At 45.9% G+C, this 24,011-nt stretch overlaps 1 protein-coding gene across 1 annotated transcript in view; it reads left to right on the forward strand.

The window, feature by feature from the left end:
• LOC124545305 (fatty acyl-CoA reductase 1-like) overlaps positions 1-24,011 on the forward strand; it is a 233,108-nt gene that overhangs the window by 138,796 nt on the left and 70,301 nt on the right. Inside the window, exon 7 of the mRNA XM_047124202.1 lies at positions 5,944-6,216. Within this exon, the coding sequence (XP_046980158.1) occupies positions 5,944-6,216 (273 nt within the window). The remainder of the gene's footprint in view (positions 1-5,943; positions 6,217-24,011) is intronic.

The raw sequence follows: 24,011 nt of genomic DNA on the forward strand, positions 1-24,011 counted from the left end.
ATAGTAGTGAAACATACCCACAAGTTTGACAAATTTGCGCAATATAACATCGAAGTATGGTGTTTCTCTCTGTTGTTTCCATTCATATTCAGTAAGTGAGTGTTTCCGAGTTTTTATTTTCTTTAGTGGAGGGTCTATCCATTTGTGTCTTCCCTTTCTCAGCTGCCAGTAGTTCGTCAGGCACTGCAGACACAGTCAGCCTACAAATGCGTTCGCACATAGCTGGAACACTACCGCTCAGATTACGAGCACATCCACGTGGGCCAACCCTCACAAGAGCTACTGAAAAGTGACCTGGGACACACGCTACTTCTAATTTCTACCACTTCTCATTTTCGAGATTCTAAGTGTACATGCGACTTATATCCGGAATTTATCCACTAAATTTGAAAATTGATATACATAACAATACAGGAGCTTTTACTAAATGTATTTTGGAGGGGGGGGGGAGAAAAGGGGGGGCGGATTACAACCCAAACGAGCGCCACCGCTTGAATCTGCGACAGGTCTATTATATCAGTAATCGCCTCTAGTGGAGAGCGTCGGATGCTTTGAACTATATTTTTACTACACTCGACATTTATTTCCATGGCATCAAGAAATCATATTATGAATCTTACATGGGATTTCAGTCAGTATATACACTCTTGGAAATGGAAAAAAGGACACATTGACACCGGTGTGTCAGACCCACCATACTTGCTCCTGACACTGCGAGAGGGCTGTACAAGCAATGATCACACGCACGGCACAGCGGACACACCACGAACCGCGGTGTTGGCCGTCGAATGGCGCTAGCTGCGCAGCATTTGTGCACCGCCGCCGTCAGTGTCAGCCAGTTTGCCGTGGCATACGGAGCTCCATCGCAGTCTTTAACACTGGTAGCATGCCGCGACAGCGTGGACGTGAAACATATGTGCAGTTGACGGAATTTGAGCGAGGGCGTATAGTGGGCATGCGGGAGGCCGGGTGGACGTACCGCCGAATTGCTCAACACGTGGGGTTTGAGGTCTCCACAGTACATCGATGTTGTCGCCAGTGGTCGGCGGAAGGTGCACGTGCCCGTCGACCTGGGACCGGACCGCAGCGACGCACGGATGCACGCCAAGACCGTAGGATCCTACGCAGTGCCGTAGGGGACCGCACCGCCACTTCCCAGCAAATTAGGGACACTGTTGCTCCTGGAGTATCGGCGAGGACCATTCGCAACCGTCTCCACGAAACTGGGCTACGGTCCCGCACACCGTTAGGCCGTCTTCCGCTCACGCCCCAACATCGCGCAGCCCGCCTCCAGTGGTGTCGCGACAGGCGTGAATGGAGGGACGAATGGAGACGTGTCGTCTTCAGGGATGAGAGTCGCTTCTGCCTTGGTGCCAATGATGGTCGTATGCGTGTTTGGCGCCGTGCAGGTGAGCGCCACAATCAGGACTGCATACGACCGAGGCACACAGGGCCAACACCCGGCATCATGGTGTGGGGAGCGATCTCCTACACTGGCCGTACACCACTGGTGATCGTCGAGGGGACACTGAATAGTGCACGGTACATCCAAACCGTCATCGAACCCATCGTTCTACCATTCTTAGACCGGCGAGGGAACTTGCTGTTCCAACAGGACAATGCACGTCCGCATGTATCCCGTGCCACCCAACGTGCTCTAGAAGGTGTAAGTCAACTACCCTGGCCAGCAAGATCTCCGGATCTGTCCCCCATTGAGCATGTTTGGGACTGGATGAAGCGTCGTCTCACGCGGTCTGCACGTCCAGCACGAACGCTGGTCCAACTGAGGCGCCAGGTGGAAATGGCATGGCAAGCCGTTCCACAGGACTACATCCAGCATCTCTACGATCGTCTCCTTGGGAGAATAGCAGCCTGCATTGCTGCGAAAGGTGGATATACACTGTACTAGTGCCGACATTGTGCATGCTCTGTTGCCTGTGTTATGTGCCTGTGGTTCTGTCAGTGTGATCATGTGATGTATCTGACCCCAGGAATGTGTCAATAAAGTTTCCCCTTCCTGGGACAATGAATTCACGGTGTTCTTATTTCAATTTCCAGGAGTGTATAAATAAGTGTACACGTTCATCAAATGTGATGCGGAACAACCCCTGGCATCTTAAATTTCCAGGATTTCCCTGTGATTAAAACGTTCTTAAACGGTCCTTAGTGGTGTTTTACACACTTCTTCTACAATGAACTGTTTCCTTCCCTTGCGAAACCGATGTTAGTGTATAGCCTACAGCCGGTCCTGTAACATGCAAACTGGGATGTATTGCATTAACACAGGTGACGGATGTTAGTTTTTGGGATGGAGTTCCAGGCCTGTTCCACTTACTCGGTCAATACATGGATAGTTAATGCTGTCTGTGGATGATGACGGATTTGTCCTCCGATGATGTCCCATATGCGCCCGACTGGAGACAGATCTGGTGGATGAGAAGGCCAAGGCAACATGTCGGCAATAAGTAGACAGTGTTAGGTTACAACTTCTGTGTGTGGGCCAGCTCTAGCCTGTTGGGAAACACTCCTGGAATGCTGTTCATGAACCACAATAGGTCTAATCACCAGACTGACGTAAAATTTGCAGTCAGTGTGCTTCGAACAACCAAGCTCCTGCTGTCATACGAAGCCGCACCCATAACTCCAGGAGTACATCCAGTGTGTCTAGGACGCAGACAGTTTTGTTGCAGGTCCGTAACTGGCCTTCTTCTAACTAACCCGAGGCCAACACTGGCACCCAGGCAAAACCAGCTTTCATATCGCGACGTTATTACCAAGCGCATCCAGACAGGACCAGTCGGCTGTTATTCGTTTCTTGGTTGCCGAAGGAAAAACACCGATAGACTTCCATCAGCTAATGGAAAACGTGAATGGCACAGCATGTTTCTCGAAAACCACCATTGTGGAAGGTCGTTACGCAGTAGTTACGCCGCGCCAAGTAGGCGTCTGTGGAGCACCCGCGCTATAGCCATGAACTCTGCCCATACGATTATCATACCTTCTGCCCCTAAAAAACGGCCTTGAAGGATCGGTGATTCCTGTCGAAGATGTGCAGCAGGCAGTTATGCATTTCTCCACGCATCAGGACACTCTGTTTTACCCAACTGGTAGCTTCAACATGGTACGTCGGCGGGATGATTGCCTCACTGCTGACGGCAATTTTGTCTGATTGACATGCCGATTCTGGACTGTACGGCCTTAGAAGGGAAACTCTTTCATTATCTTTATACTTGTAGTACTGGCATACATGAGTATCAATTTTTAAAAACACTTGCTGTAATTATTCATACACAGGCTGATTTGAAAAGTAACATGTTCTATCTACTGGCGGCAGTTTTTACCTGACGCATCATATAATCGGACTGCCCCGGTGGTTTAGTTGTTATTAATTTGGTAATCTATTGTATTTAGAAACAATTTAACTACCATTATACGAGGGTGAGTCAAATGAAAACGTAAATTTGTAATAACAAATAGAAATTTCACGCCGTTACCCTGTAAGTTGGTAAGCGTGCTACAAACAGCGAGCAGAATGGCCATTAGGTGGCAGCATAGTGCAGATAGACACATACCGTCGCAGTATCAGTATAAAGGTGGCCTCCCCAGTTGCAACTTGCGCCAAGGAAGAACAGTGTTCTGTTATTTGGTTTTTGCGTAGTGAAGGTATGAAACCTATTGAAATTCATCGACGAATGGATGTTCAGTACGGTGATGTATGTTTGTCACAGCAGCAAGTCTACGAATGGAGAAGGAAGGTCACAAATGGTGTGACTTCAGTGAAAGAGCTCCTCATCCAAGTCAGGCACAACGAGTTGTGACTCCACAGAACAATGCAGCAATTCAAGCCATAATGAAGGAAAATCGCCGAGTGACACTGAATGACACTGCAGCATGTTTACAGATTAGCCATAGGTCAGCACACCACATTGTGCATGATGTGCTCCAGTCTCACAAAGTGTGTGCAAGATCGGTGCCACGGAAGTTCACTCTTGAAAAGAGAGAACGGCGTGATGATGCTTGTGAAGAACTTCTTCGGTGCTTTGAACGAGAAGGTGATGGCTTCCTTGCAAGAATCGTTACTGGGGACGAAACATGGGTTCACTTCCACCAACCAGACGAAGAGAGCGGGCAAGGAATGGCGCCATTCCTCATCACCAAAACCAAAGAAGTTTCGAACAGAACCATCAGCAGGGAAGGTTGACTCTCTTTTGGGACGAAAAAGGAGTCATTTTGGAGCATTACACGCCTAGAGGGACCACTGTTACCAGTGCATCATACACAGATCTCCTAAAAAATTATCTGCGTCCTGCAATCAAATCAAAGCGACGTGGATTGCTGTCAGCAGGTGACCTTTTGCAACATGACAGTGCAAGGCCCCACACTGCCCCTACAACAGTTGCAACAATCACAGACCTGCATTTTGAGTGTCTTCCTCATCCACCATACTCACCAGACCTTTCCCCAAGTGATTTCCATATGTTTGGACCACTCAAACACGAAAGACGCAAGGGGAGGAAAGATGTTCCGTTCTGATGAAGAGGTACGCCATGCGGTGCATGAGTGGTTGCTCGGACTACCAAAATAATTTTTTCCTAAACGAATTTATGCACTTTGTAAGCACTGGACGACTTTCATTGAGCGTGGGGGTGATTATGTTGAAAAGGGATACAGCTTTGTACCACTTCTGCGCATGAAATAATATTTAAAAAATATTTAAGGTTTTCATTTGACTCACCCTTGTAATCATCCTAGAGTGATAATTGAAGTTGCAACGAGCTCGTCCCATTGCCGCGATTTTTCTGGTGTACATGATTGTTGAGCATCATGTTTCTAGGATTAGTGAAGTAATTTTGTTGAAAGCGCACAGTATTAGTCTTTCATTTCATCTTAGCTGCAGACTGTTGTCTTTCCCTTACAGCTACGCACACACTCTACAGCTTTGTGCAAAACTCGTATCTGGCTACTTAGCCACCTGCGTTCCAATGCTTGCCTCACTGGCTTCAACGTGTCAGTTCGCCGCAGCGAGCTCTCAAAAGGTCCATCACTGCCTCTCGCCACGTGATCCGACTTCTTGTAATGTCCTGGAAGCCCAATTTGTGAAGCTCTCAAGGATATTACACCTCCAAGTAACATCACCGGTCCTCTCAAGGTCCAAAAAAAAAGTACCTATTAGGTGGCTCTATCAGCTTGCACAGTGCCTTGTTGACAACTTGGAGCTATGGCTTCGTAAGGTCTGCGCCACGCTCGAACCCTACCATCAGTTCACTTACTGAAATCGGAACGCATCTGACGGAGCCACTGTTCCCCAGTCGTATAGGGCCCAACCGACATGGTCACGGCCCCAAGAGAGGCGACACAGGCGATATCGTGCTGTCAGCAAACGCAATCTCTTCGGTTCTCTGCTGCCATGGCACATTAACGCCGAACTTCGCTGCACTGTCCTAACGGATACATTCGTCGTTCGTCCCTCATTGATTTCTGCTTTTATTTTACGCAGAACTGTTTGCCAGTTAGGACTGACAACTCTACTCGAACGCCGCTGCTCTCGGTCGTTAAGTGAAGGCCGTCCGGTCGCTGCGTTGTCTGTGCTGAGAGGTAATGCCTGAAGTTTGGTATTCTCGGCACACTGTTGACATTGTGGATCTTGGAATATTGCATTCCCTAACGATTTCTGAAATGAAACTTCCCATGTATCTAACGCCAAGTAGCACTACGCGTTCAGAGTCTGTTAATTCCCGTCTTGCGGCCATAACCACTTCGGAAACCGTTCACATAAATCACCTGAGTAGCTCCGCGAATGCACTGCCATTTTAACCTTGTTTACGCGATACTAACGCTCTCTATACATGTGCACATTGTTGTACCATGATTTATGTCACCTGAGTGTATGTGTACAGATTCCCTTCTGACATGTCTACTCGCCCCTGTTGTTATCTATTCCAGGTGCAGACACAGCAAACGAACTCTGATACAGCAGGCATCAGCTGAACCGGGCATCTTCAACTGCGTATCGACACCACGCCATCCCATATCCTGGGGTCAAGTAATCAACTACGCACATCATGGAAGAAGTTTTCCCAGCATAAGAAACTTCTGGGTAGCTTACCTCTTTATGTTTAAAGCGAAATTTGGGTATGTTACCGGCGCTGTGCTCTTCCACCTAATTCCAGCTATCATCGCAGACACTTTTCTGTATCTCAAGGGAATCAAACCAATGTAAGTATCCCTATCAATAATTTTGTGACAGTCTTAATTGTGTATTCCACAAGGTTCCATTGTTGGCTCCATTTTCCGAAGTTTCATGAAGCGATTATATTCCATTAACGTTCTTAAGTCATATGATAAACATTTATCAGAAAATGAAATCTTAGATGTGACCTACACCGCGATACATTCTCTAACCTAAGTTCCAAGCGAAAGTATAAGGCTAACGTTGGCAACTTTTCAGTAGAGGGTTACTCTAAATGTAAATGTCTCGTGACTAGGGCCTCCCGTCGAGTAGACCGATCGCCAGGTGTAACTCTTTCGATTTGACGCCACTTCGGCGACTTGTGCATCGATGGGGATGAAATGATGACAATTAGGACAACACAACACCCAGTCTCTGAGCGAAGAAAATCTCCGACCCAGCCGGGAATCGAACCCGAACCCTTAGGATTGACATTCTGTCGCTCTGACCACTCTGCTGCCGGGGTCGGAATACACTAAATGATTCAGTCCTTTCCAGAGTTCAATATTTTACAAATAATTACGTGTGCAAACATAACTTATACATGAGAGGAGTCGTAAACTCACCGAGTTTGCATTGTGCCCACCAGTTGGCGTTACGACTGCAGTGCCTTGACAAAATGGCGATACAGTAGGAAAAAGAGGTTTTTTGTGTTGGAATATACGAGATATTTACCTGTTAATACAGTGCAGCGTGCAGTCAGAAGACATTTTGGAAAAGAACCTGCCTGAATAAACACAGCATTGTGTGTTTGCCCCGACAGTTTAGGGAAACTAGTTGTCTCTGGAAATCGGTCGGCCAGCGGAGAGGATGAGAGAAAGTTGAGTACGCAGTCCAAAATAATTAAGGGTTTGCGCAAGCCACGAAAATGAAATACCGTAGCAGTCTGTGTGGGACATCTTGCGACAGTGGTTACATTTCAAACCGTAACGTCTGCAACTCGTTCAACAATTAAAACCGAAAGATTTTGGCCAGTGCCACCAATTTTGCATCGCAATGGAGGAAACGCTTGAGGACGTACATTTCGTCTCCAAGCAGATATTCAGCGACGATGCAACCTTCCATTTACCTGTGAGTGTGTGGGGCACTGAAAATTCTCACGAAAACATGGCGCATGAACGAGATTCTCCTAAAATGAATGTTTTCTGTTCTACATCTACATCTACATTGATACTCCGCAAGCCACCCAACGGTGTGTGGCGGAGGGCACTTTACGTGCCACTGTCATTACCTCCCTTTCCTGTTCCAGTCGCGTATGGTTCGCGGGAAGAACGACTGTCTGAAAGCCTCCGTGCGCGCTCTAATCTCTCTCATTTTACATTCGTGATCTCCTCGGGAAGTATAAGTAGGGGGAAGCAATATATTCGATACCTCATCCAGAAACGCACCCTCTCGAAACCTGGCGAGCAAGCTACACCGCGATGCAGAGCGCCTCTCTTGCAGAGTCTGCCACTTGAGTTTGCTAAACATCTCCGTAACGCTATCACGGTTACCAAATAACCCAGTGACGAAACGCGCCGCTCTTCTTTGTATCTTCTCTATCTCCTCCGTCAACCCGACCTGGTACGGATCCCACACTGATGAGCAATACTCAAGTATAGGTCGAACGAGTGTTTTGTAAGCCACCTCCTTTGTTGATGGACTACATTTTCTAAGCACTCTCCCAATGAATCTCAACCTGGTACCCGCCTTACCAACAATTAGTTCAGTGTCATAGAGCTGTATACACCGTTTTTCGTCTGTGAGTATACTATGACAGTAGCTCTTATCGCGATATGTTGCAGTTGTGGTTTTTTCCATACCTGACTGGTCATTCCGAGAATTTCATCTTCCTACAAGACCGGGTACAACCTCGTTGGAGTATCGATATTCGTTGCTACATAAACGACGAATTTCGTATTAGCTAGACTGGGCCTAGTAGTGAAGAAGATATGCCTCTTTTCCTTTGGCCTGCAAGTCGTCTGACGTAACGACTTGTCACTTTTTCCTTTGAGGATACATTAAGGACTGTGTTTACATACCCCAACTGCCAAGGACACTGGATCAGCTCTAAGAACGCACCAATACTGCTCTGATGACCGCTGACAGGATGTTACTAGGTACGAACTTGACTACCGCTTGCACGTATGTTTTGCGACCAGAGACGCACTCACAGAACATTTGTAGAGATCCAGATGTAAAATGCATGAGTTTACGGTTCTGTTCATGCATTAGTCATACTTTTACATGTTATACTTTGGAAAATATACGGCTTTGAACATGAATGGATCTTTTATAGTAGTCCTATATCTTGATTATCATGACGTTAGCCCTCTTTCAAAGGAAGAATAAAATTTATCTATCATCATTTGACGTCTGAACTCACTGATCGCTGTGAAACATTGTTAACGGCTCGAGAAAATCATCACTTACACTCCTGGAAATGGAAAAAAGAACACATTGACACCGGTGTGTCAGACCCACCATACTTGCTCCGGACACTGCGAGAGGGCTGTACAAGCAATGATCACACGCACGGCACAGCGGACACACCAGGAACCGCGGTGTTGGCCGTCGAATGGCGCTAGCTGCGCAGCATTTGTGCACCGCCGCCGTCAGTGTCAGCCAGTTTGCCGTGGCATACGGAGCTCCATCGCAGTCTTTAACACTGGTAGCATGCCGCGACAGCGTGGACGTGAACCGTATGTGCAGTTGACGGACTTTGAGCGAGGGAGTATAGTGGGCATGCGGGAGGCCGGGTCGACGTACCGCCGAATTGCTCAACACGTGGGGCGTGAGGTCTCCACAGTACATCGATGTTGTCGCCAGTGGTCGGCGGAAGGTGCACGTGCCCGTCGACCTGGGACCGGACCGCAGCGACGCACGGATGCACGCCAAGACCGTAGGATCCTACGCAGTGCCGTAGGGGACCGCACCGCCACTTCCCAGCAAATTAGGGACACTGTTGCTCCTGGGGTATCGGCGAGGACCATTCGCAACCGTCTCCATGAAGCTGGGCTACGGTCCCGCACACCGTTAGGCCGTCTTCCGCTCACGCCCCAACATCGTGCAGCCCGCCTCCAGTGGTGTCGCGACAGGCGTGAATGGAGGGACGAATGGAGACGTGTCGTCTTCAGCGATGAGAGTCGCTTCTGCCTTGGTGCCAATGATGGTCGTATGCGTGTTTGGCGCCGCGCAGGTGAGCGCCACAATCAGGACTGCATACGACCGAGGCACACAGGGCCAACACCCGGCATCATGGTGTGGGGAGCGATCTCCTACACTGGCCGTACACCACTGGTGATCGTCGAGGGGACACTGAATAGTGCACGGTACATCCAAACCGTCATCGAACCCATCGTTCTACCATTCCTAGACCGGCAAGGGAACTTGCTGTTCCAACAGGACAATGCACGTCCGCATGTATCCCGTGCCACCTAACGTGCTCTAGAAGGTGTAAGTCAACTACCCTGGCCAGCAAGATCTCCGGATCTGTCCCCCATTGAGCATGTTTGGGACTGGATGAAGCGTCATCTCACGCGGTCTGCATGTCCAGCACGAACGCTGGTCCAACTGAGGCGCCAGGTGGAAATGGCATGGCAAGCCGTTCCACAGGACTACATCCAGCATCTCTACGATCGTCTCCATGGGAGAATAGCAGCCTGCATTGCTGCGAAAGGTGGATATACACTGTACTAGTGCCGACATTGTTCATGCTCTGTTGCCTGTGTCTATGTGCCTGTGGTTCTGTCAGTGTGATCATGTGATGTATCTGATACCAGGAATGTGTCAATAAAGTTTCCCCTTCCTGGGACAATGAATTCACGGTGTTCTTATTTCAATTTCCAGGAGTGTATTTTGGCTAATCTACACTGCCATCTGGGAAAATTCTAACGCCACGTAGAAGCGTAGTCTGGAAACAAACGACTTGTACAAAATCATAAAACTACATACTGATAAACAGTATTTGCCGAATGTTTCGTGGAATCCAGCAATACATGAGAATGTCGTTTCACATTGATTCTATTCATGTTCGTGGCGCAGGTAGAACTGTCATGGTATCATGACACAATGCCAACTGATTAAAGAATTCGAGCGTAGACTTTCGCGTACATTACCATATCCAGTAAAATATTCTCGGGTGTGTGATTACGTCACCATGTAGTGGTGAAAACCAACGTATAGCACATATGCAACGATGACCGGAACTTTGATCAGTACAAAAATACGACTACGTAGCCACATACCCGGAAATATTTTACTAATGACGAGCTACTGATTTCCTACGTGACTTGTTGATTTTGGATAAGTCAGCTGGAAGCGACTTCTATGAGCAAAGCAGAACATAACTCGAAGACTTGAACGTTACTGTTATTGTCCAGACATCATCATCAATAATAGGACACTATTTTGGATCCTACAGGTAACTTGTTGAAAATATCGCCATTGACAGTAATTGCAATTCTAAATATTTGATATCACATAAAGTACTTAGGGGTATTGCCCGCCAATAAATCGTCCAATGCAGCCAATTCAGTGCATCCGTTCTGACAGTACAGGTCGCTAGTTCGCTAAGTATGATGCGTGTATACAATATTTCGTCGGCCCGTTGTGGCTGGCAAGTTGCCGTATTGTGCCCAAGCAATGTGAGTGTCGAACTGGCTATTGGCTTCTGTCTCGGATTCTTCGGCCGACGTTCATCTAATGATTTTACTGACGCTTAGCCAGCACGAGTGGCTGGCATTGTCAAAGCTTCACCCTCCATTGCCGGTGGTGAACTGGAGCCGAGCTCGCGGCCGCAGACTATATGCACCTGGAGCGCCAACGTCCGAGGGCTTCTCCTCGGTCATTTCCGGTGCGGTTCTCCTCTTGCTACCTGCGACGGTCGTTCGCTGCAGTACGGAAAGCCAGGATCCGTTTACCTTTAGGCTTTCCTCTTTCTTGTTGAAACTGTTCCCGTGTTTTTGTATTTCTACAGCTTCTCTGAACAAGCGCGTGTGATAGTGCTTCTCTACAGCCAGAACTTCCGTATCGGCGAATTTTATTACGTGATCGGTCTCACTCAGTGCGTGCTCTGCCACGGCCGATTTCTCCACGTGCCCCAACCTGCAATGTCGCTTATGTTCTTTGATCCTGGTGTTGATTGATCGTCCAGTCATTCTGACATAAGCTTTTCCGCATGTGCATGGTATACGGTATATTCCCGACATTGCAAGTAGGTCCATTTTCTCCTTTGCCGATCTAAGACACTCTTTGACCTTCCTTGTCGGTTTGAAAATCGTCTTTACGCCGTGTTTGCGAAATATACGACCGTTTCCGTCCGTCACTCTGGGAATGTATTGCAGAAAGGCCGTACCCGACATTTCTTTTTCTGATTCCTTACTTCGCCGAGTGTTTGGCGACCGTCACAGGTAGCAAGAGGAGAACAGCACCGGAAATGACCGAGGACAACCCCTCGGCGCGCCAGGTACATGTAGTCTGCGGCCGCGAGCTCGGCTCCAGTTCACCACCGGCAATGGAGGGTGAAGCTCTGACAATGCTAGCCACTCGTGCTGGCGAAACGTCAGTAAAATCATTAGATGAACGTCGGCCGAAGAACCCGAGTCAGAAGCCAACAGCCAGTTTGTCAACAAGTGGCCACGAAAGCCTTAATAATTTTGCAAGGTGAGTGAGGTTGAACCCTGGGGAGAGCGACCGACAGTGGACGCAAGGGTTGCAGGAGGGCCGCTGCTGGAAGACAGACAACAGCGATTCGGCTACTGGCAAATACCAAGGGCGAGGGAACAGACGACACGCCAGCTGAGCGAGTAAGACGATGAAGTGACTGGGTGTGTAAACTGAAAAATTGATAGTTTCACGAAAAACACTAAAGCTGCTGGCAGATATGCTACATAAAATCTAAAGGCATCATCTGTCTCTTTATAGTAAGACGAGCTCTCAAAATTATTACCTTGTTTATAAAATTATTGCTAACAAAGTTATTAACATTTGAAACTGTAATTGTGTATAAATACTGTAACTAATGATATAGACATGCAGTATGTGCATATGTCACGTCGTAGCTAAGTTTTTAATGCTAGCTGTGGAATGAACAGGCTTCTATTGCAGTTAACAAATAAGCAAATAGTTTTAAATCGTTTGTGAATATCCTGAAAAGAGGTGTTTAAAGTATGTTTTCTCCACATGTAAACAACTGAGTATCGCAGCATAAGACACATTCTACTATCGCATCAGTACCCAGATTTATTTAATGATATTCCTGTAATTCTGCAAATGTAATATTGGCATTTGACTAACGTAGGACTGCAGAGTCAGTGTGTGTTAGGACTGCAGAGTCAGTGTGAGTAAATATGTTGCGCTGACTAGTGTTAGGAGCAGCTCTGAATATCACGAAGAAAACAAATGAAACTGAGTATTAGTGCTAAGTATAGAGAGAATACTGTACGACAAAGTAATAAAATTTGATCAAGGTTATTTAGACTGTAATTTGTGAAAATGGTATAATATGTTTGATTTTGTGAATGGTGGTCAGGTTCAGAGATATGAGGGTGACTGAAATAGTGGTCACGTGGCCAAGGCAGAGCTCCATGTCTTTTGTCGGTGGGCGGATGGATTGGTAATCTGTATTGAAGGTACTGCGCGGGCACAGCGCCGCTTTGGCTTAAGTGTCTCACGGATTGCTGAAAATACTTTGATGTCCATCAAATTGGAGCTTACAACTTTTTTGCAGCTCTCAATGATAGTGAATTGAATTTACAGGTCATCAGTGATTGAATAATTACGTCTAAGTAAATTTTTTACCCTTTAAAGACTTTTACGACTGAGATTTTCGCTACAGGTGCTTTACATTTTGTTGCTCGTCTCCAAACCTTTAGCATGAAGTTGCAGTTCTGTGGTTTCTTTAACGAGTATTATGTCGTCAGTCAACGTGAGCCGCCCCCCCCCCCCCCCCCCCAATACACACAGCGCCTCACGCTATCACATGAAAGAGGAAGAGAGAGCATTGAGATAAAACCTCACCGCAGAGTAATAGTGCAGTAGGGATCAGTATTTAGCGAGAAATCAAAATCTTACGTGGTCACGATGTGTTGCCAACACAGGAATGAATTAGAATTTTTATTATGTGCGAAATAACTATAGAGACTGTAAATAACATACAGAGTTGATGAATAACTAAATTTTTATACGATCGATGTTATAAACAAATACCTTGACAGATATTCATTGCATTTACACTCTACGACAAAAAAAAAAAAAAAAAAAAAAAAAAAAAAAAAAAAAAAAACGACGCACCACCAAGTAATTAACCGAAAGGGACGAAAATAGGTAGAAGTGATTTACATGTAAACGTAAGTAAATAATGCGAGTTTCAGATAAAATTTCATGATTTATTCAAGAGAAAGACCTTCACAAATTAAGCAAGTCAATAATGCGTTGGACCACCTCTGGCCTTTATGCAGCAGTTATTCGACGTAGAATTGACTGGCAGTTATCCAATGGCTTCCTACGCGATATCGTTCCAAATTCTATATAAATGGAGCGTTAGATCGTCAAAATCCCGAGCTGGTATGAGGGCCGTGCCCACAATGCTATAAATGTTCTCAACTGGGGAGAGAGTCACTGACCTTCGTGGCCAAGGTAGCGTTTGGAAAGCACGAGACAAGCAGTAGAAATTCTCGCTGTGTACGAGCAGGCATTACCGTGCTGAAATGTAAGCCCAGGATGGCTTTCCATGAAAGGCAACAAAACAGAACGTAGAATATCTTCAACGTTGCGCCGGCCGGGATGGTCCTGCGGTTCTGGGCGCTAACGTCTTGAACCGCACGACCGCTACGGTCGCAGGTTCGAATCCTGCCTCGGGCATGGATGTGTGTGATGTCTTTAGGTTAGTTAGGTTTAAGTAGTTCTAAGTTCTAGGGGACTGATGAACTCAAAAGTTAAGTCCCATAGTGCTCAGAGCCATTTGAACCATTTTTTTTAACGTTCCACTGTACCTTAAAGGTGTCGCAGATCACAAATCACAACCAAAGGGGTCCCGCTGTAAAACGACACGGTTCCGCAGACCACAACACACCGTTGTCGAGTGGTATCGCGGGCGGCAGTCGGGCTGGAATCCCACCACTGTCCGAGGCGCCTCTGGACGCGTCCTCGCCAGTCACCGGGGCTCAGTTGCAAGCTAGACTCATCACTAAAGGCAATTCTGCTCCAGTCAATGCGATTCCAGGCCGCAGAAGCGTTTGTTTTCCTGAACCATGTCTGTCTTGTTGCGGATGTCTTCACCTCCGATGGGTCCCTCTAGTCCCGCCAGTCCATCGAATCCGCAACGCCCGGGTGGGAGAGCAGAGCGCCAGGCTCCATAGCCGTCTCATTAGGAACGACCGGCGCGCTGCAATAGCATTATCTTCGCTAATTCCTCTCTCACTGGTGAATATGTGGAAAAGATTTCTTTTCGGGTGTAGATTGCTGACCTATTTGTACGAGACAGGTGTCGGTGTTTTCAGCTTTACTTCGCAAAACTAATTCTGCTTTCCGCCGATAACGTGTATGCAGTGTCCCCAGTCGACAACGGGAAGGACTACTAACCACTAACAGAACACAGCATGTTGTTCTCAATGGAGAGACGTCTACAGACGTTAAAGTAACCTCTGGCGTGCCACAGGGGAGTGTTATGGGACCATTACTTTTCACAATATATATATAAATGTCCTAGTAGATAGTGTCGAAAGTTCCATGCGGCTTTTCGCGGATGATGCTGTAGTATACAGAGAAGTTGCAGCATTACAAAATTGCAGAGAAATGTAGGAAGAGTTGCAGCGGATAGGCACTTGGTGCAGGTAGTGACAACTGACCCTTAACATAGACAAATCTAATGTATTGCGAATGCGTAGAAAGAAGGATCCTTTATTGTATGATTATATGATACCGGAACAAACACTAGTAGCAGTTACTTCCGTAAAGTATCTGGAAGTATGCGTACGGAACGATTTGAAGTGGAATGATCATATAAAATTAATTGTTGGTGAGGCGGGTGCCAGGTTGAGATTCATTGGGAGAATCCTTAGAAAATGTAGTCCATCAACAAAGGAGGTGGCTTACAAAACAGTCGTTCGACCTGTGCTTGAGTATTGCTCATCAGTGTGGGATCCGTACCAGGTCGGGTTGACAGAGGAGATAGAGAAGATCCAAAGAAGAGGGCGCGTTTCGTCACAGGGTTATTTGGCAAGCGTGATAGTGTTACGGAGATGTTTAGCAAACTCAAGTGGGAGACTCTGCAAGAGAGGCGCTCTGCATCGCGGTGTAGCTTGCTGTCCAGGTTTCGAGAGGGTGCGTTTCTGGATGAGGTATCGAATATATTGCTTGCCCCTACTTATACCTCCCGAGGAGATCACGAATGTAAAATTAGAGAGATTCGAGCGCGCACGGAGGCTTTCCGGCAGTCGTTCTTCCCGCGAACCATACGCGACTGGAACAGGAAAGGGAGGTAATGACAGTGACACGTAAAGTGCCCTTCGGCTTGTGGAGTATAAATGTAGATGTAGATGTAGATGTACCATATACCCAAGGTATTTCCGAGTTATCGAATTTTGATATCTTCAAATGAGCGATGTGCCTGAATCCAGTGTTCGGAAGAAATATCCGATTATTTATTTTAGTCCACTAATCTCAGGTAAATTTTTCCATATTTTTTCGCATTTGGATTCATTCTGGACATCACTACACATAGTGCTTCTGCCTGACGCTATGAACACTCCTCGGAGAGAGTCTGACCTATTTTTCCGGTGTACCTTCCACTCGTGGTCGATAATTACCCTAATCTCCTCTTAAAGTTTCAACCAAGTCTCAGTTCCTAGTAGAAAAAGCGGAGGAGAGCTTTATAGGAAAGATCTGAGCTCCGGAGCATTCTGCGAATACTCAGGCAGTTAGCAGATAATGTTTTGAGATTTTCACTTCCGCATTTGCTATCCGGTCTGCTGAAATATATGTTTTATCTGTTGCTTTTTGTTGTACTGAATAATCTCAGTTTTCCGTTTAGTCGAAATAAAGGTGCGTTCCACACGTACTCTGCAACCTGAGTGCAGTGCACACTTGACTTGTCCGTTGTGGATTAAGAAGTATCCACCGTGCAAGCAAGGAATCTGAATCCGATCTCGTCAGAAAACTGCGGAATCCTCTGGTTTAGTCCTTCCACTCGGCTCCAGACCAGAGTGCACCAATGAGTCCTCATAAGGATGCTGAAAATCGACAGCTGTGTGGACACCTCACCAATGAGACTTGCTGTCACCAGTATTTACGCAAGTCTCTGGAAACAACTTACAATGGTCTCGGAATCCAGGTAGCAGACGCCATCGCTTCAAACCTGAGCGATTATCGGCAGCCCACTGCACTCTTGTTTTCTTAATCGTTCCCTGGATATCCTCTTCCACCTGATGAACAATTTCTCCCTGGCTCTACATCCACATCTACCCCTACGTCTACGTGACCACCCTGCAGTTCACCGTTAACTGTTTAGCAAAGGTTTCATCAAACTACCTTCAGAGTATTTCTCTACTGGACCACTTCAATTTTTCCTTACGAGCACTGTTTCTCTTATTTTATTACAATGATCATTTCGCCCTAAAATGTTTTCGAATCCGAAGGAATAAGTTGGTGATTGAAATTTTATAAACAGATCTCACCACAACGGAAAGTGCCTTTGTTTTAATGATTGCCACCCAAACTCATGTATCATGTCCATGACACTCTCTCCCCTGTTTCACGATATTCCTAAACCCTCCTTTAACATTTCTTGATGTCCTCTGTCAATCCTATCTAATAAGGATCCCATGCTGCGCATCAGTGCTCCAGAAGAGTCTCTCACTTATTGCCTCTTGAACATACTATCCACAACGTGCTTCACTGTGCTGTATCTTTGCACATTGTAGCCTAGCAATTAGTATTGCAGCTTCCTGTTACAGTACTGTGTGTCCGACTGCACGCCCAGTCTTCCTCTCAGGGTGTGTTCTTTGCATAGCGGCTCCAAGTCTAATTGGCCATAAAACTCTTAGCAACAGTGCTCTGATGGAGAGAGAACCACTCCCCCCCCCCCCCCCCCCCTGTTGCGCATTAAGCGTGATATCCTCATCCGCCTTCTGACAAATTGAGGCATGTGGGCTTTTATGCTTCAATCAGCAGTGTGGCTCTACCATTCCTGAACTACTTTTCTTAATGGTTTTTTAATGCAAATGAGGTACCCTTCCCGTAAGCTCGAGATCACCTCCCCTCCCCAACTCCACCACCTCCCTCTCGCCCCCACCAATTCCCCCACCACTTCTCCCAACACTTCCCTCACCGCTTCCCTCATAATCTCCATTTCCCACCTCCCTCCTCAAGCAGTTCGTCGCTCTCCTTAGTGTAAGGTCAGGAGCAATATCATGCTCGTCATTACCCAAATACAGCCTAATAATTACCAATGATTACCTACTTATTATGGTTAATTCTCAGTTAGAGGGTAATAGTTACCAATTACTCAATATCACTACCAATTTATAATGATTAAAAAATAAGGGATACATTTTCATGTTGACTGTGAGATAATGATTCTAAAATGCTCATCTGTAATGGTTGAATCTACATGACATATCACAGCTACCAGTTATCCCTATTTAAATACATGTGGTCAAAAATCGGGCATCTGTAGTATGCAGACGGAGTAAATACAACCCATGTCGGTTAACCACCCCAAAATGATTTATGATTGAAATCAAAAACACATCATATTTCGTGATGTAATGACTGACAACATCACTGAGAGATTAAGCAAATGTGTCCCCAGGAACCGCATCATATTTCACGCACATAACAACACAGAAAACACTGCTGTTCACTATGTTATGAGCAAAACACGACTAAGACACACACACTGCTGGCGAAACAAACCATATCATGATAACATTCTGTTACGAAAATCTCGTAGGAAAACAGATCTGACACTCACACTGCAGTGGTGAATGTAGAAATGCAGGGAAACAAAAATCACTCATGCTGCTCCACATATTAAACAACGCACTCCCCAAAAACTACTACATATTTTCCGTAAATAAGAATGCAGAAAACACTTCTATTCACTATCTCTTTCATCGGCTCCCCCACTACGTGTCGCCACGTCCCCCACCTCTCAAAGCAGCTCCTACCGTCCACTGTTGTAATTATCTGCAGTAATCCATCACAGGTATCGCCATGCAAACTGTTCACGACTGCCAACCCCAAGAAGCAAATACTTAAGTGGTATCATATGAGGCTCCACATGCAGAACTTAATCACTCACTAATCGAATTAGGCTATTTCTGGAGAGTGAAGAGATGCCGCCTATTAGTTATTTTCAACCGCCAGTCACTGCACTGCTAACTCATTATCACAGTGCCCCCTCACTTGCCACGTTGCTGTATGGAAAAATTTTGAAACTACTCTTGCACATTTCCTGGGCTGCTGATTACACACCGAGCGAGGTGGCGCAGTGGTTAGCACACTGGACTCGCATTAGGGAGGACGACGGTTCAATCCCGTCTCCGGCCATCCTGATTTAGGTTTTCCGTGATTTCCCTAAATCGCTTCAGGCAAATGCCGGGATGGTTCCTTTGAAAGGGCACGGCCGATTTCCTTCCCCATCCTTCCCTCACCCGAGCTTGCGCTCCGTCTCTAATGACCTCGTTGTCGACGGGACGTTAAACACTAATCTCCTCCTCCTCCTGATTATAATGGTGTTTACAAATCCATCTATTTACACATGTGCCAGAATGCTATTCTGAAAGCAGTGCAAGCTCTAATGGAATTTCTCACTTCAAGAAGGTTAGTAGATGCTTCTTATGAGTCATTTTTAGCTGTATATCACTGATCTGTCAATTTATTATAGCAGTGGCCCCTCGCTTAGAGTGCTATTAGATGGAGAGTTTTAAAAACAATTATCTGCTCAGTCACATACCTGAGATGTCTACCGTCATTATAGACATAATAACGGTTGTCGCAGTCACCAGTATAATTGAAACTTAAACACATAAATCTTACCTAACGCTGAAACAAATTTTTGAGTGCGATCTGCAACACCCAATTCCTTTTGTTCAGCGCATGGAATCACTCTGAGCTACATTGTCAGAATGGTGGTACTCTCAGTCAGTTCTATATATTGACAATAAAAACTCACGATTTTTCAGCGAAGGTCAGAAGTTTTTAAGATCACAGTGTAATTACAGCTGTCATTTTAAGAGAAGACCTAAATGTAACTGACGTAAGGAAAAAGCAAGAAAAGAACTCTTTTCAACTGAAATGCCTTATTCTTCACATTGTATGTTAAAAAAGTATAAAAAATACGTCATAATATAATAGTATCTCCAATAACGTCGGTAATTTCGTCAAAAACAATTTCACTGTAGCTAAAACCGGTCTCTGCCATGCAGAGCACCAAGAATGGGTGGGTCCACTTTTAACGCAAGCAGCATTATGGTCTGTAGGGAAAGAATAACATTCCCATTTCTTGCTGGAAGCAGAGTTTTCACAGTTGAGCATTGTCAGAAGCTCCGACAGTCGCTTGGTGTTCTGATGTTGCCTTCAGAAGATACGTAATGTTTTAGTATCAGCTGTATCCTTTTTAATAATTTTTGCACATCGTTTTGACAAATATGATGCACAAAATCGTCACCCCTCGCAAGATGCTCAAACAAGTAGTTGGAAGACCACACAGCATGTTCAACCTGTGGGTTGTTCAAATGACTCTGAGCACTATGGGACTTAACTTCTGAAGTCATCAGTCCCCTAGAATTTAGAACTACTTAAACCTAACTAGCCTACGGACATCACACACATCCATGCCCGAGGCAGGATTCGAACCTGCGACCGTAGCGATCGCGCGGTTCCAGACTGTAGCGCCTAGAACCGCTCGGTCACTCCGGCCGGCATTGAGTTGTTCGTTTCATCTCAGTTCTTCCACTCTTCATGGAAACCCACGGTTTTATCTCCGTCGCCGGTATAAAAGAATATAGCTTCGTTCGCTTAGTTTGTTAAAACGTTACTTAATAGCTAAAGACCAACTTTTGAAATATGCCGACCTCGCATCGTATGTTCTATATTTAGATTTAGCTAACCTAATCTACTGCACATCATACTTTGAAATGTATAAAGATGCTGATTCAGGAGACGAATGTGAGAGTCTCTTCATTCTACACAGGTTACAAGTATCGTACAAAAGAAACAGTTCGACTCACTGATGCCGACCGTTGTGGCCGGGTGGTTCTAGGCGCTACAGTCTGGAACCGTGCGACCGCTACGGTCGCAGGTTCGAATCCTGCCTCGGGCATGGATGTGTGTGGTGGCCTTAGGTTAGCTAGGTTTAAGTAGTTCTAAGTTCTAGGGGGCTGATGACCTCAGATGTTAAGTCCCATAGTGCTCAGAGCCATTTGAATTTTTTCGACTCACCGATGTACCTCCCCAACACACTCAAACAACCACTACGTTACAGAACGATCTGCTTTCAAAACTTCCTTTATATGTAGCCTATTCTAAAGACCCAAGATGCCGACACTTCTGCTCATGTGATGTTGGCGTCACTTCTGGTCACGTATTCTACATTTACCTGTAAATGTAGTTTTCATGTAAACACCTAGCACTATCGTTAAAATTCGTTCTTTTCATGGTTTTTTCCTACAGAAACCACACTTAGGTCTGGCCCTAACATTATAGCTATGATTACACTGTGAGCTTAACAATGCCTGGCCTGCGCTGAGGAACAGTTAGTTCTTAGTGTGGAGGTATAGAACTGACACACAGTATCACCGTTCTGCCAGCCTAGTTACTGCAAAGGATGCAGCTGACATTAAACCTCCATCATATATTCTGAGATCGGCATCAGGACACCATGTGACTGTTAGAGAGTCTGGCAATGTTTAATTGTGTAAAATCTGCTTACATGAAGCAATAGACCGAGCGACGTGGCGCTGTGGTTAGCGCACTGGACTCGGATTTGTGAGGTTCAAACCTGAGTACGGCCATACTGATTTAAGTTTCCCTTGATTTCCCTAAATCGCTGGAGACAAATGCTGGTATGGTTCCTTCGAAATGGTTCTGTCGGCTTCCTTCCTCATGCTTTCCTAATCCTACCTAACCGATGACCTCGCTGTTTGGTCCCCTCCCCCAAAATCAGTCAATCGGGAAGAAGTGGAAGTACTATTCTTTCCCTACAGACACGATGCTGTTTGGGCTAAATCTGGACCTACTCTTCCACCCTGTGCTGTGTGTCAAAGACCTGTTTAAGCTACAGTAAGAGTGCTGTTGATGAAACCACCGATGTTGTAGGAGATACTATTCTTTTATGATGTACTTTTTCATACTTCGTTAATACACAGTGTGAAGAATAAAGCATTTTCTTTAGAATGAGTTCTTTTCCTGCTTTTCCTACGTCAATCACACTTAGGTCTGCTCTTAATATGATACCTATCATTACAATGTGATCTTAACACCTTCTGACCACCGTTGAATAATACAGAGTTTATATTGTTGAGGTATAGGACCGACAGACAATACATGTAAGATTTATCCGCTTAAGATTAAATTCTACTGGTGTGTATCACAACCGTTCTCATATCTACAATGTGGGTATGTCTCCAGAGGCATAAGTCTCCATGAGCCGCTTTCACTAGTATGAGATGACTTTGCCATCTGTCAACATGCATCGCTGCTCGCTCTGGTGTTTCCAAGAGATAAATACATCTCTGTGGATATGTGTGTCTAATATATATCTTTCATCCAATCTCTAACCTATGGCACTTATCTCTGTTCATCTAATATGAGGCAAGGTTACATCAATAAAAATGACGCTCTGTCGCGTCTAGAGCTGTTTGCAGCACATGTCTGAGATTTTCACGCTTCTCACGCTGAGCTACAAACGGCGGCCGTAGAAGAGCGAGTATATTGACTGTGATTGTATCTCACCCACAACAAAGAGCTGGAAAACTTCTTTTATACTGTTTCTCTCTGTCACACCCGGTATACGTGCACAGCGTTGAGGAATTTCTCCGATTACACATGCGCGATCGTTCCACATTACATCGGGAATTGGAACTACTATTTTGGACTTGTTCGTATCCCCGTTTAAGCCATTTTGTATTCTGCCGTCATCGAAGATGTTTTGGATTCTAATCTTAGAACCAGACAGGTTAGTACCTGCACGGTGACGTTGTGGAAATATCGTTACCCTGCTCAGTGGTTTACCGTGTTGAAATGTCAGATGTGAATAAAATGTTAGAAATTCATAGCAGAGACTTCATTCTTGATGGATAATGAGCCTGGACTACCAGTGAGTAATGGATAGAAATCAGCTGGAAATCTGAGATATCCTATGTAAAACATAAAACACTTATAATTTATGTGAGGAAATTAGATCACATTATGTTTATAGGAAATATGCTTGCCATTTAGTGTTTTGTCTGCATCGACAAGTTCGCAACGCATTAACGCATGTCTACAGCGAAAATCGATGTTAGTTAAAAGAAGTTGTACTGTCACCCAACAAAAGAGTGTGTGGGTCGCTATGGTACAACTAGCTGGGAATCCTTTATTTACTTAGGAGCCCAATGCAGTCTGATTTGCCAAACTGAATCTACTGAGTCTACAACTACTTTTGCTCCTAAAAATACTAAACTTTTGTAGCACTTTTTCATGTGCAGTGCCAATATTCTAGAACTTGGACTCTACGTCATAGTACCTGTTTCAGTGTCTCAAGCCTTGGCCAGTATGGCAGAATCCTACAGTATTATAAACAGCACAGCAAGACTGAACAGGATCGTGAGGTCACAGAACCAGCTCTCCGGCAGTATCCAAGTCTTGTATCTTCGCTGCTAGTCGAACCGTTTTGCTGCTCCACCTTCACATCTAGCAATTGAAGAACGAATGTGTACCTCTGTCGAGTAACTTCAAGCGTTCAAATGCGGTGAGCCTGAGCGACTTGTAGTCTGCTATGTGGATCGCTATGGAGAGACTCAATCTCTGGCGGACGTATCTTGAAACTCCCGCTACACACGCTGAGCAGAAGAGGTAATATGGTTGTGGAAAGGGCCAAAGGTTGAGGTCAGTTTCTCGCTGTTTTATTTTCTTTTGGGGGGGGGGGGAGGGGCGGCATCCTCGACTGCACTGCTGGTGCGTCTCCCACTCACTTCCAGACACACGACTGGCTCGGACCCAATCATGCAGAGGAGACACGCCCACTGGCTAAGCGACATCCCTGCACCAGGAAAGGACCGACCCAAGTTCCACAAGATGGTAACTGAAGGGGCCCAGAAGCGCTCGGAGAACCAGTTACACGTCCCCCGATGAGACGACCGAACTGTCAGAGGCAGTACGCTGACACCACTTAAAATAACTTGTCAAAGGAAAAAGCACCAACTACACACACAACCTGAGAAATACTGCACGAAGACCTGAACGATACTCAACAGTAACTAAGCACGAACGAAGACAAATCAGGAGTCGATGCACATACACACACAGCCGACTCATGAATGATCGGCGAGCCAAAACGCGTCGTTCAGTAGGACGACCGACCGACGATCCACCAAGGCCGCGGTCCGGCTCAAGTGATGCGTGACGGCAACGGTCGGGTGAGCCATGTCGGAGCCACCCTCACTGCTCCAACCCGACAGCACTGGTGCCGCATGCAACTCCCCGACTGGCAGGTCTGGACTGCGCTCCAGACAAGTTCCAACTCACTGGCATACCCTATACTCGCAATCCGAATTGGCGATCCCAACTCACTTACAACAGACAACGAGCGGGAAGTAAT

This window comes from Schistocerca americana, chromosome 8 (assembly GCF_021461395.2).
Source record: "Schistocerca americana isolate TAMUIC-IGC-003095 chromosome 8, iqSchAmer2.1, whole genome shotgun sequence".
NCBI lineage: Eukaryota > Metazoa > Arthropoda > Insecta > Orthoptera > Acrididae > Schistocerca > Schistocerca americana.